This window comes from Elgaria multicarinata, chromosome 10 (assembly GCF_023053635.1).
Source record: "Elgaria multicarinata webbii isolate HBS135686 ecotype San Diego chromosome 10, rElgMul1.1.pri, whole genome shotgun sequence".
Lineage (NCBI taxonomy): Eukaryota > Metazoa > Chordata > Lepidosauria > Squamata > Anguidae > Elgaria > Elgaria multicarinata.
In genome coordinates, this window is record NC_086180.1 from 56,317,581 (window position 1) to 56,330,360 (window position 12,780).

The 12,780-nt window shown below is 39.1% G+C and overlaps 1 protein-coding gene across 1 annotated transcript in view; it reads right to left on the reverse strand.

The window, feature by feature from the left end:
- Positions 1 to 3,144: 3,144 nt before the first annotated feature.
- Positions 3,145 to 12,780, reverse strand: part of TEC (tec protein tyrosine kinase) — a 66,497-nt gene continuing 56,861 nt past the window's right edge. The window contains exons 13-18 of the mRNA XM_063135271.1: positions 11,497 to 11,668; positions 9,657 to 9,873; positions 8,055 to 8,119; positions 6,774 to 6,892; positions 5,792 to 5,949; positions 3,145 to 4,559 (exon numbers count right to left, since the gene is read on the reverse strand). Coding sequence (XP_062991341.1) covers positions 4,485 to 4,559; positions 5,792 to 5,949; positions 6,774 to 6,892; positions 8,055 to 8,119; positions 9,657 to 9,873; positions 11,497 to 11,668 — 806 coding nt within the window. The 3' untranslated portion in view covers positions 3,145 to 4,484. The remainder of the gene's footprint in view (positions 4,560 to 5,791; positions 5,950 to 6,773; positions 6,893 to 8,054; positions 8,120 to 9,656; positions 9,874 to 11,496; positions 11,669 to 12,780) is intronic.

Sequence of the window (12,780 nt, forward strand, 5' to 3'; positions counted from 1 at the left end):
TTTTTAAAGTATTATATTAGACTATTAATGGATATGGGGGCAGAATTTTCCATCATGCAGTATATGCTTTTTAGAAGTGTTTAAAATACAACATCTGGATACATGCCATCATAAAACCGTGTCCAGTTTTGTTGATTTGTAGTTTTAGTCAAAATCTACCATAACTTTAAAGCTATTCATTTCAGTTTAACTAAGATTTGTGTGTGAGAAAGGGATTCCACTGGAATCATTCCCATTGGTTATTTGAATCCTGCTATGATAATTTCCAATAACAGTCCATCAAACAAGTTTAAAATCTAGTGTAGGTTGACCTGTATTTGTAAGTCTTTCATAAAGGAGTCCTTTGACTGCTCAGGCTAGATGAATTTCATTAAGAAAATTCTTTTTGAAGTTTCCCACTCACTTTTACACAGAATTGTACACAGAATTGTACACTTTTACACAGAATTTTATTTTTAATAAATTCTTTCTTTTGGATTTTTTTTTTTTGGGGGTATTTCCTTGGCTACCATTCTTTCCCCCTTCTATTTTGTGAATTGGCAAGTGACTTCAGTCAATAAATGTGGACATCTCAAGAATTATCAAGCTCTAAAAGCTTTGCCTTAAAATAGCATTGCATCATCAGTAATGCTTGGAGCTGCTCAATTCCTAAATTGCTTGGCTAATAATAATAAAAAAAGATGGTGAGATAAAGTCTTCTGAGGATATGTGGGTTGAAAGAATACAAAAGGAAAGTTTGCATTATAGGAATGAAACAAATACAGGCTTGTGTAACACACCGTAGAGCAAAATCTGACTAGGTACCTTTGTTCATTTTATTTGGGGGATTAGTCTATCACATATTATTTGTACCACTCCACTGAAATGACTTGTGTTCTTTTCTGTGGAGTTATCTACACAGCAGGTTCTGTTGGATTACCTTAACTATGCATCTTTCTACAGAACCCAATTCTCTTTGGCTGGAATCTGGCACACAACAAACAGGTCTGATTTCTTTTTAATTAGCATAAGTAGGATCGCCCGTGAGTTTGCAGATTCTTGTTTCAGACCCATTTTAGATGTTTAGTTGAAATTAATGTTGGTCTGAAACAGTGCCCTTCAGATGTTTTTGGACTGTAATTTCCACAAACACCAGACAGCATGACCAACAGTCAGGAATAATGGGAGCTTATGCTCAAAAGCATCTGGAGGGCACCTCAGTCTGCTATGCCCCTCCCACAATTGAGGAGGCCCTTCTTGCCCTCAGCTAACTATATAGGCATTGTAGAGAGGACTTGTTCCAAGCTGGGTATATTCTTGAAATTCTCTTAAATTCTGGTACATTCCTGATGACATGAAGCATGTACTAGGGCCCAGAAACCTCCAAGGCAGATACTTGATCCAGAATGTAAAGGGTTTTTCTGGATCGATCCAGGTCAGTTTGAGGGTATTCAGCCATATTTTGAAACATGCATGGTTTGTAGTTTGGGCTTTGAGGGTGGGTTTTCTTTTGAGAGAAACAAGTTAATGATAAGTCAACATAGCTGAGTGAGAGTATAGCTCTATCCCAAGCCCCGAATATGTATGGGTTTTACACACATTGTTTGACCAAAGACTAATTACAGATTTACACTGATATTAAGTGTGGCACTTGTTCAAGATAGAAACTTGGGAAAGAGTGTTAAAAGAATCTGTGTACTCAAGGAAACATCTTGATTTTCCACTCACACTATATTTCGATGGACATCCACTATGAAATGTAGTCAGAGAAACATAATTCTTTGTGCAGGAAAATCTTTAGTGTCATTTAGGAAAGAAAAATATTGTATTTTGACTCAAAATATTTGAATAAATGGGGTGGTTGTTGTTTTTTAAAAAACAACCTGTGAACTTTCTAACAGATTTTTGGAACTTGACATGTGGTCAAAAGGAATAAAGTATAGTTTTGATAAAATGTATGTATGCATGTTCCTTTTTCTTTAAATATGTGAGTAGTGTTTCTAGGTATCTAATCTGATGGTATAGGTCAGCCTTCCCCAATCTGGAGTCCTACAGATATTTTCTACTACAATACCCATAATTGCTGAAACATCAGGAGGGACCATATCAGCCAAGGCTGCAAGAGCTGGACCAGCCTGGGAACTAGTTATGGGGACTGCATGTGGGGGGCTCTCTTCCCATAAGCTTGGCATAGCACTTATTTTGAATTACAAGAGAAAAAGTTGGGAATATTTTTCATATGACATTGATGGAGCATCTCCTATATCAAGGGAAACCTTTCCCCCCATTATGGGTTGTATTCATGGGTTAATTTGATAGGCAATGGACTCTGCCGCATTTCACCTCATGACCAGCAGACATCACTCTTGCCAAAGGTCTGCACTGGTTCTGTGCAGCATTTTTGCAATATTCTGGGAAGGGGTTATCTTAGCAACCTGCTTTGTTGGATGTAACCTGCAAAAGAGGTATATGGAGCAGGAGCTCCTTTTGCAGTGGCACTACTTATGAGTAAGGGCAATGCATGCACAACATGGTACTGGGTATAGCGTTCAGCTACGTGAGAATCTCTTATTTTAAGACTCGTTTGCTAGATCTTGCGGGCAATATTCAACGTTGCAGAGATCCCATTTTCATCCTTGTGCAAATGTCAAATCCAATACTTTGATTCCCCTTGTGCGAGATATTCCAATTTCACTAGGTTATTTATTTGCACTACACCAACTCCTGAAATGCTGTAATGTTAAATGATCAGCTGTGGTTTATTTTGCACTTTGTTTCTTCTAAAAATGTACTTTTAATGTGTTTTTATTCTATTTTATTTTGTCCACTGCTCCAAAATTCTGAATGAGGAGTGTTCTATAAATATTGTAAATAAAATAAAATAAATAAATACACTAAATTGGGCTGAGGTGATTATGTGAACCTGATCAGTGTGAAGCAGACTAGACTGAAGCAGTAAACTGTATTGAGGCAATTGTAATAAAGGCTTAGTTCTGCCACAGATATTTGTCTGAAAATGAAGATCAAGGGCACAGCTTTTATCAGGATATTTATTATATCCTGATAAAAGCTGTGCCCTTGATTTCCCTCCTGATACCTAGAAACACTACTCACATATTTATGTCTATTTATTAGACTCATTTTGATATACAATATTTAAAATTGCTATACCCTGCCCGTTCTACAACAAAAAGGACAGAGCAGCTTACACTATTAATAACTACCAATAAAACAGTAAAATCCTAATTTTTCATTATTAGGGATGTAAAGCACATTTTATCAGCTGCGGAGTTAAAACAAACAACTGACCAAGAAAATTCTGATTTATAATCAAATTTGGAGTATGCTTGTTCTCCTTCTGGTACAGGTGCAATATATCAAATAATGTGCAACATGCAATAGATTCAGAAAGCTGTGCTTTCAAATCTTTCAGGAAATAGTACATTCCCATTTCATATAAATACATGTGTTCTGTGTATATTTACAGAATGTAGACTGTATTCATAATTTATTATGAATGTTGTGTCAAGTCCACCCTATGCTTGCTTCCATATCAGTCTGTGCTAGGCCATGGGCCCTGTGAGTTACAACAGCTTCCAATTCACTATATATTTTTTACATTTTCATCCTACACTTCCTCTCTCTCCTTTCCTCCAACCGCTATGTGAGGTAGGTTAGGTTGAAAGATAGTAATTGGCCCACAGCATCCCTGCCTACTAGTAGTTGCATGGATAAATAGGGATTTATACCCAGGTACAATACTCTGCTCTTAAGACTACATACACCTTTTATTGTGTTTTACTTTGCTATCAACTAAGTGCTACAGTGCACCAACTAGCAGTGTCGATACAACTGGCTATAAGTTCGGTATTCTCCAGTTACAAATTCTCTGGGAAGACTTTGTGATAGAAGGTAAACCTAAGGTGAGCTAGAGAAGCTCTAAACCAGTGATCAATAGATTCAGCAGTGCCCACTATTAAAGGAAGCAACAACAACAACAAAAGAACTCTGAAGTTCATGAGCTAGCAGCAATATTTATAGCTGTGGCCAGCTACTGTGAGACGTGGAGTGTTCAGGTAGGCCTCGAAAGCACTGCTGTGGCAATATCTGGCCATGATTCAAGAGAGTCACTAAACGATGCTCTTCAACTTGTTTGAATGGAAACAACTATTGATTGGTAAGAGAAGAGACTTGCATATAACTCAGTCCCTGCTCTGCAGTTAAAGGTGGTTTCAGCTCGTTTCTTCCTACAGTTAGATGCAGCATTTTCACCTTGGCAATCCTCAGCGGTGTCCACATCATAGTGCTGCTCAACTGACTTAGTGAACTATGGGTGCCTTAATAAAACTCCTCCTCCTCCTCCTCAGAGAGAGAGATAGAGAGAGAGAAATGTGCACTGTTGCCTTGTTTCTGTGTGGTCCTTTTTATGCCGCATCCAGGGTCGTCATGCCTTTACAGCAGCATCTCTGAAATACTGTGAACTTCTGTGCTCCTGTCATGTCTTCTCAGGATGAAGCATCCTCTGCTATAGCATCAATCATCTGCAGCAGATCCTGAAATGTTGGTCGACCTTCTGGTTTCTAGAAATTAACAATGTGCATTAAATATCAATTAATATAGATATGTAGATCTAGATAGATATTTTGTTAGAGAAATAATGTATCAGGCAAAAACCAATAAAGGATTTTTCCTGATTAACTCTGGTGTAGTGCTCAGACAAATAATAAATAATTGGAAGAAACCATTGGAAACGAGTTTATTTGTCTCTCATTTTTATGAAGTTGGAGATGTTAATCTAAATCGAGATGTATAAAGGGGAAATTACTGGGCAAAGAGTGGAAAAGATGGTTTGAGAACAGAGCAAGGCAAATTTCTCATTCATTATTGCTGTTACCAAAGCAAACAGCCCATCCTCTACTGAAGGGAAATTGTACAAAGACAGAAGTATCAGAATAAATTTATTGACAGAGGGCTCATCTACACCAAGCAGGATATTCCACTATGAAAGTGGTATGAAAGCGGTATATAAAAGGCAGGAGCCACACTACTGCTTTATAGCAGTGCTGAAGCTCACTGACAACTGTTGGGCACTCTTTCATAGTGTTATATCCTGCTTGGTGTAGATGTGTCAAGGGCCCCAACAGTTGTCAGTGCACTTCAGTATCACCATAAAGCAGTAGTGTAGATCCTGCAGTGTACTTCAATACCGCTATAAAGTAGTAGTGTGGCTCCTGCCTTTTATATACCACTTTCATAGTGGAATATCCTGCTTGGTGTAGATGAGCCCAATGACAGAAGAAGGTTCATTTTGGTAGTGGGTAACATTTGCACATATATGATGTAAGAGATTCCACTTAATTCCTTAAAGTTTTTTTTGCAGACACAACTGATACAAGAAGGTCACACATCTCTTTGCACTACGAGTTCTCTAAAACTGTCTGTTGCTTTCCACTTCCATTTTTGATGCTCTTTTTCTTACCCATGATTCCACCAAGTGGGGACTGCTCATTCTTACCATTCAGAACCATCCAACTTCCACTCTTGAGTCTGAACTACATTTCTCATTTTAGATGACATGTTTTGTATTTTAATTCATAAAGCATGTTTGCTCCCCTCCCTGTCTCCTTTGCTCCACACCTTCTTTCTGTCATTGCTTTTATGCCTCAAATGTTCTCTGATATTCTTAATTGTGAAGAAAGGTGTATACTGAAGATGGGGCACTTTGGCAAAAAGCACACAGATTTACTAGTTTGCAGCTGCGATAACTAAATCTAACTTCAGGGATCACATGGAGAAGTATGAAGTAGCGTACCTCATGCCAGCACATCATCATCACATCATAAACATTCTTAGAAGCTAGCTTTGGCCGAAATAGACGGTGTCCTTGGCTAATCATAGTCACCACTTCATAGTTTGTATTAGTCTCAAAGGGCATTTTGCCCTCAGTAAACACTTCCCACGTGAGAACACCTAAAAATTTAAGAGACACAAATAGGCTTGTTAGGCTACTTTCCACGGAGATGATTCTAACTGGAACATAAAAGATTTATATTCCGAAACGGAAAATATGTTAACACAAAATAAATCCCAATAAACTACTTGTCCTCAATACCTTTGGGTCCTAAGTCTTTAAGAACTTCTAAGACCAATGAGACTAACCCATAGGAGGTAAAACTAGTGAGATTAAAAAGAAAAGGTAACCACAGCCAAATAAATATTAACATCTCAGGGGAGGTTGGAGGGCCTATTTACTGTATACAAACATGTTTATTTCGTGACATCCCAGTTATATGAAACCAGGATCAACAAACATGGACAGGGCATTTTCCTCCCTCATGTAAATACTGAACTTACTACAACGCAAACTTTTCAAATGATCAATACTATCACTCAAAAAATTAAGAAAAATGTAAATTCAGTTAATTGGAATGCAGTGTCAGAAACATGGACAGCACAATATATTTTGCAAACATTAGAACAAGGTACACCTTGAATTTAAAAATAGAAATGTCAACATCTGAAACGTCTGAATTTGAGTTTTAAGTTCTCCTACATGATGAAAAGCTAATGTTTGGAAACCTTGAAATCTGGGATCATCCAGCAGACTTTGCTTAATGTTGAGCTCTTGGTCATGTTTTAATTCACATTCAGGAATTTTGATTTTGTTTCATCACATCTTAAATCATTAGTATTTCAGCTAATCATTTGAAGAGGCTGTCATTTATGTATCAGTAATTTGGGGAGAAAAAAACCCACATTTAAAACAACCCCCCCAAAATCCAATACCACCTTACCAAAAGACCAGACATCTGACTTGCTGCTGAATCGGCTATAATTAAAAACCTCTGGTGGGCACCACTTCACAGGAAACTTAGCCCCTGAAGAGCTTGTGTACTGATCATCAAGTACATACCTAAAAGGGAAAACAATGTGATCTTTTCAGTCTGATATCAACCCTAGAAAGCCATGGATATATTTGCTTTAGGTCAGCATTTCTCAAACTGTGGGCCAGTAGGTCTCAGCCCATGTTCAGATGGGTCTCAGTGCAGCAGACTGCCCTGTGCGTAGGCAGGTGTAGCAGCAAGAGTTGGCTAGAGAGCACAGCTAAGCTTTTTAATAATAGATTTTTCAAAACTGGTATCAAAGAGGAAGGAGATAAGAGCAGGAAGCTGTTATAACAGGAAATGAATATACTAGCAGCAAGAGGGAGGGATGAAAGAAACTGGCAGATGAGGACATTGTTCAAGTTGAGTGTAAAAGGACATGGGGAGAAGAAATGAAATGAGATGACTAAAATACTTTGAGGGGTGAGGAAAACAATATAAAATTAAAAGTATTTCCTATTTAGAGGCTCTGGTTCAGCAAATTCTGCATAAAATAAGAAGGCTGAGAAATGATGCCTTCAGAGCCATTGTCTGTACTTTACTTGAGGAAAGCTGAACTGTGGTACTCCCTACTACAAGGAAATTGCTGCGGCAAAGAATTTAGACATTTCCAAAGGGAACATATCAATATAAAGCGATATCAGTAACTATCAGCTCATTATGTCAAACTCAACTTCCATCTGCCACCATTTTGTGACAGATTCCAACTGTGCAACAACATTTTGTGACTGGTGGACTACAGCCATTTTCTGCTCCCTCAAGTGGGCCCTGGGATAAGAAACTTTGGGAACTCTTCATTTGAGTGGTCATATCACCACCTAGTGGTTACTTTTAACTTTCACAAAAATCAATTAAAAGTATTAACTCGGGGTCTATTATTTAGATTGAGCCTTGTGACCCACGGATGTGACTAAGCCCAGCAGACACATGCTGGGTCTACCACCTCAATCTCCTGTTTTGCAGTTCCAACCAGGCAGCTGGAACAGGAGGTTTATTAAGTCCCTTGTGGGCCTCTATCAAAGGCTGATGGGCTGCATTTGGTTTGGTGGACCTCACATTGTTCAGGCCTGGTTTAGATAAGATGTAGCTCCTTCTGGAATATACAGTGATAAGTTTCAAATATTAAAATGCAAAATAATCAATCCCACCCAAAATCTACTGAGGAAAAAAAGCTATAAAGTTGGTCCATACCTTGTCATGCCAAAGTCAGACACTTTCACCACCCCTGACTCGTTCACTAAGCAGTTTCTGGCTGCCTGAAAAACGAATTGTCATACGGTTAATGGAGAGGATGCATCCAGATATGAATATGCTCAGCTTAAAACAGTGCAAATCACAGTGCAAATCAAGTGGCAGCCTTGTGGCAACAAACAAATTTAGGTTACAAAGTTATGCACACTTTCCTGGGAGCAAGCCCACTGAATGCAATGGGGCTTATTTATTTATTTATTGCATTTGTATACCGCCCCATAGCCGAAGCTCTCTGGGCGGTTCACATAAGATAAAACATTTAAAAACAATATACAAAAATTAAAAACCACAAAAACATACAAAATGCGCATACAATTAAAACCACTATAACAACTTTACTTCTGGGTTGATATGTACAGGGTTGTACTGTTACTGTGGCATAAGTTTTCACTGGCCAGAGCTCACTTCAGATGCAGGAAGAGGTCAGCTAAGAGGGCAGGTATGTATAGTCGAAGTAGAAGAGAATGAAAAGAAGAAAAAAGTGTGTGTGTGTGTGTGTGTGCGCGCGCGCGTGCGTGTTTTATAAATAGAGCCTAAAAGGTAAAATAATTTGAATGTTTTTGCTCAGCCCCTTTAATTTTTAATAGGGCTTGTGCAAGCGAACACTAAAATGACTTGGGCTGGGCTGGCCTTGCACCCGTTTTTCAAGTTTTGAATTTTTTATACAGACAAGGCTTTTACCGAGCTTAAGAGTTTTAAGAAAAGAAGAGGTTTTAGGGTTTGATCTGTTGTTGAAATTCCATGACTGAAATTCATGGAATTTCCATGACTGAAAAATTGAATCATGTTTTATTTCTTTTCTTCTTGCATTTCTATTTACTGTATATTCATAAGCCAATCTGCATAGCAGTTCAACTAAAGTGAATATCACACATTGATATCCAAGGAAGCTGAAAAGCTTACATATAGTAGGTGACGTCAGTGCCTCATTTTCATCTTAACCCCTCCAATCCCATTGGAAAATCTCCAAAGTTTCCACATTGGAGGATAAAGAATAGAAAAAGTTAGTTATCTTTTTCCTGAATTCCCTGTGAGTCACAGAACGTATTTATTAGTTAAATTTGTAACCTGCCCTTTGTCTAAAGATCTCAAAGTATTGTTTTAACTGTAACTGCTCAAAAGTGACGGATGAATAGGAGTTTGTGTATGCTTCCAATATAGGACAAATGTTTAATGGAGCATACAAATAACATCAGATTTATCAGGAACTCTTACATTATTGAAGACTATGTCTAGCTGCATGTGTAAATGGGACAGTTTGGACTGGCATGGGGGGTGACCAGATCCAAAGGAGGCCAAGGCACAAAAGTGAGGATTTTGGCAAGTGCAGCTTGTCATTGCAGAGTATTAAAATATCTACTTAAATTCCTCCTTCTATGCAAATCGTAGAAGATACAGAAATCCTGTCTTCCTTTGCTTCTGGACACCCTAGTTGGATAAAAGCAAAGTATAAACAACAAGGGGAGGTTCTTAAAGACCAGTTCTTTAACCCTTCTGATTTATGCATGAATCAAAATATAGATTCTTCATTATGGTATTTACCAGATCTCTGTGAATAAAGCTGTTACTTTCTAGGTATTCCATTCCTTCACATACGTCCTGGCACATTGTCAGCAGGTTGTCTTTCGTGAAGCATCCGCGTCTTTGCCTAAGGTAATTCAGAAGGCAGCCGTGCTCCATGAACTCTGTCACTATGTAAATAGGTCGCTGCTGAGTACAAACGCCATACAGCTGGACTAATTTTGGATGGGTCAGCTTCCTGAAAGGAATCAAATACATACATTACTGTAGTTTCAGAGATTAGATAGGAATAGTCATCTATTAGGCTGACCATATGAAAAGGAGGACAGGGCTCCTGTATCTTTAACAGTTGCATAGAAAAAGGAATTTCAGCAGGTGTCATTTGTATATATGGAGAACCTGGTGAAATTTCCTCTTCAGCACAACAGTTAAAGTTGCAGGTGCCCTGCCCTCTTTTAAATCTGGTCACTCTAGTATAGCTCCTGCAGCTTTAACTGTTGTGACGAAGAGGGAATTTCATCAGGTTCTCCATATATACAAATGGCACCTGCTGAAATTCCTTTATCTATGCAACTGTTAAAGATACAGGAGCCCTGTCCTACTTTTCCTATGGTCACCCTACATGCATTTAACTGACTATTAGGAAAATAATTAATATACATGTGAGGAACCTAGAAAGTGCTGCATAGATTTTAATTAATTGGCTTGCATAATCATTATTCTATATATAATATAATAAACAAAATTTAAAAATACAAGCAAAACTTTGAAAGAACTAAAACTACAAAGCCAGACCAGGATAAAAATATTTATTTATTATTTTATTTATTATATTTATATCCCGCCTTTTTTCCTTGTTAAAGAACCCAAGGCAGCATACATATCCTCTTCCTCTCCATTTTATCCTCACAACAACAACCCTGGGAGGTAGGTCGGGCTGAGAGTCGGTGACTGGCCCAAAGTCACCCAGTGAGCTTCCATAGCTGAGTGGGGACTAGTCCAACACTCTAGCCACTACTACACCACATTGGCTCTGTCCAAATAATGCCTTAATGATTAAAAGTGATGGATGGAGCGAAGCAAGGAGGATTGGAAACAGGGTCTACAAAGCAAGCACCATCACACAAAAGGTCCTATGTGCGGCACAGTTGATCTAACCTCCATAAACAAACCGAAACAGAAAGAGCAAAGCTGCATCTAAAGACCTTAAAGAGGAGGCACTCCTTAAGATATATTGGGGCCAGATTGTTCAGGCCAGGTGCACACAACCTTTTGGCTCCAAGAGCCACATCCATTTTGTGCTGGGATGCCAGGGGCTGTACGTGTACACATGTGAACATATGTACATGCACATTCAGAAACAACTCCCACACACATACCACTCATTCTAATATTTAAAAACCTTCCATTTAAGACAGAGGTGGGCAACTTGCTCTGCATTCCCTTGGGGGTAATCTTAGGGGCTGGGGTCCTCCTATGCCCCCATTCATACACAAACTCCCTCCCCCCACTCGCTCACGCATATATATGCACACTCACAACTTTAACCCTTTCCTTCCCTCCACCACAAAAATAGCAGGCTCTATGGTTCCCAGCATTGAATCTTCATTTCCAGAGTGTTCCCAGAGAATCCTGAGAATCTTCACACACTGTATCCTTGTATGATCTGGGAATTAGGTTTCTGTGGGAGGAACCATAGAGCTTATTTCTAGAGCATTTCTCCCCTTTTTGTGGTAGCAGTGGATGCTGGGGATCTAGGGTGTCTACCAGACAGGCTTGGGGAGCTTCCTGCAGCCCATACTTTTTGAACCCCTAATTTAGGTCTTTAAAAGTAATAAATAGCACCTCCACAATTACTTACATCATCACTTTAGCTTCTTCTATAAAGTCTTCTTCATACATTGCACCTTCTCGAATTGCTTTGATGGCTACTTTATATTGTGCTCTCCATTTGCCAAGACGCACCACTCCAAAGAGACCACTGCCCAATTCTCTCATAAACGTGAGTTCTGCAGGATTGATTTCCCATTTCTCTATAAAGAAAGGAAATAAAACAAGTTCAGATAGCTCAAGATGCCATAAACCCACAAGATGAAACTGATACGAAGGCAACGTTTGTGGCCCCATTTTATTTCCCCACCAGACCGCTTTCCATCCCTTCCCACTACCATCCCTTCCCACTACCACTGTATTTTGGCACCTGGTTCCCACTTCTCATTCTCACAGCCTTGCTGCAAAATGGATTTCTGGCAAGATCTAGCCTTTCCTAGAGAAATGGCTCCTTTATCTCTCAGCGGAGACTAATCAACAGAGGTCAGATCCTCAGGCATTCCCACCCCCACTCATCCACTCTGTTTTCAGTTCAAATATTCTCTCTGGGTTTCCTATATCTTAGTTTCCAAATTTCTAATATTTCTAATATAGAAATATATATTTCTAATATAGATAATTCTTCTGTATGTTTTATAAACAAATGTAGATTTGTGATCCAATCACTCATCCTCAATTTACAGCTCTTGTATCTCTCAACTTCCAATAGATGCTAGCCAGTGTTTGCTTGAAAACCTACAAGCAATGCATTCTGATTTTTTTCAGGCAGTTTGTTCCATGAAGATTTATCTCCCAATCTCAAATGTACCATTTTTGGCTAAGGTGATTGAGAAAGTAGTGGCAACTCCACATGTATCTGGATAAAATTGATAATCTGGAACCATTTCAATCAGGTGAATTTCAAGCAGGACATGGCACTGAGACTTTGGTCACCTTACTGGATGACCAGACTTGGAATGGGGAGCGTGTGACCATCTCAGTGGCTTGCAGTACAATTGATCTGGGCCACCTGGCAGGGTGGGGCCTTGTAGGTGCTGTTTTGCAGTGGTTCCAGTCCTTTGTGTTGGGCCATGTCCAGAAGGTAGTGCTGGGGGGTGACTGTTTGACTCCATGGGCATTGGTCTGTGGTGTCTCACAGGGTTCTATATTGTCCCTCATGCTGTTTCATATTTACATGAAACTGCTGGGAGAGGTCATTCGAACTGTTGGTGTAAGGTATCATCAATTTGCTGATGACACCCAACAGCTGAAACCTTTGAACATTGTCTGGATTTGATAAAGTGCTGGATGAAGGTGAACAAGCTGAGGTTAAATC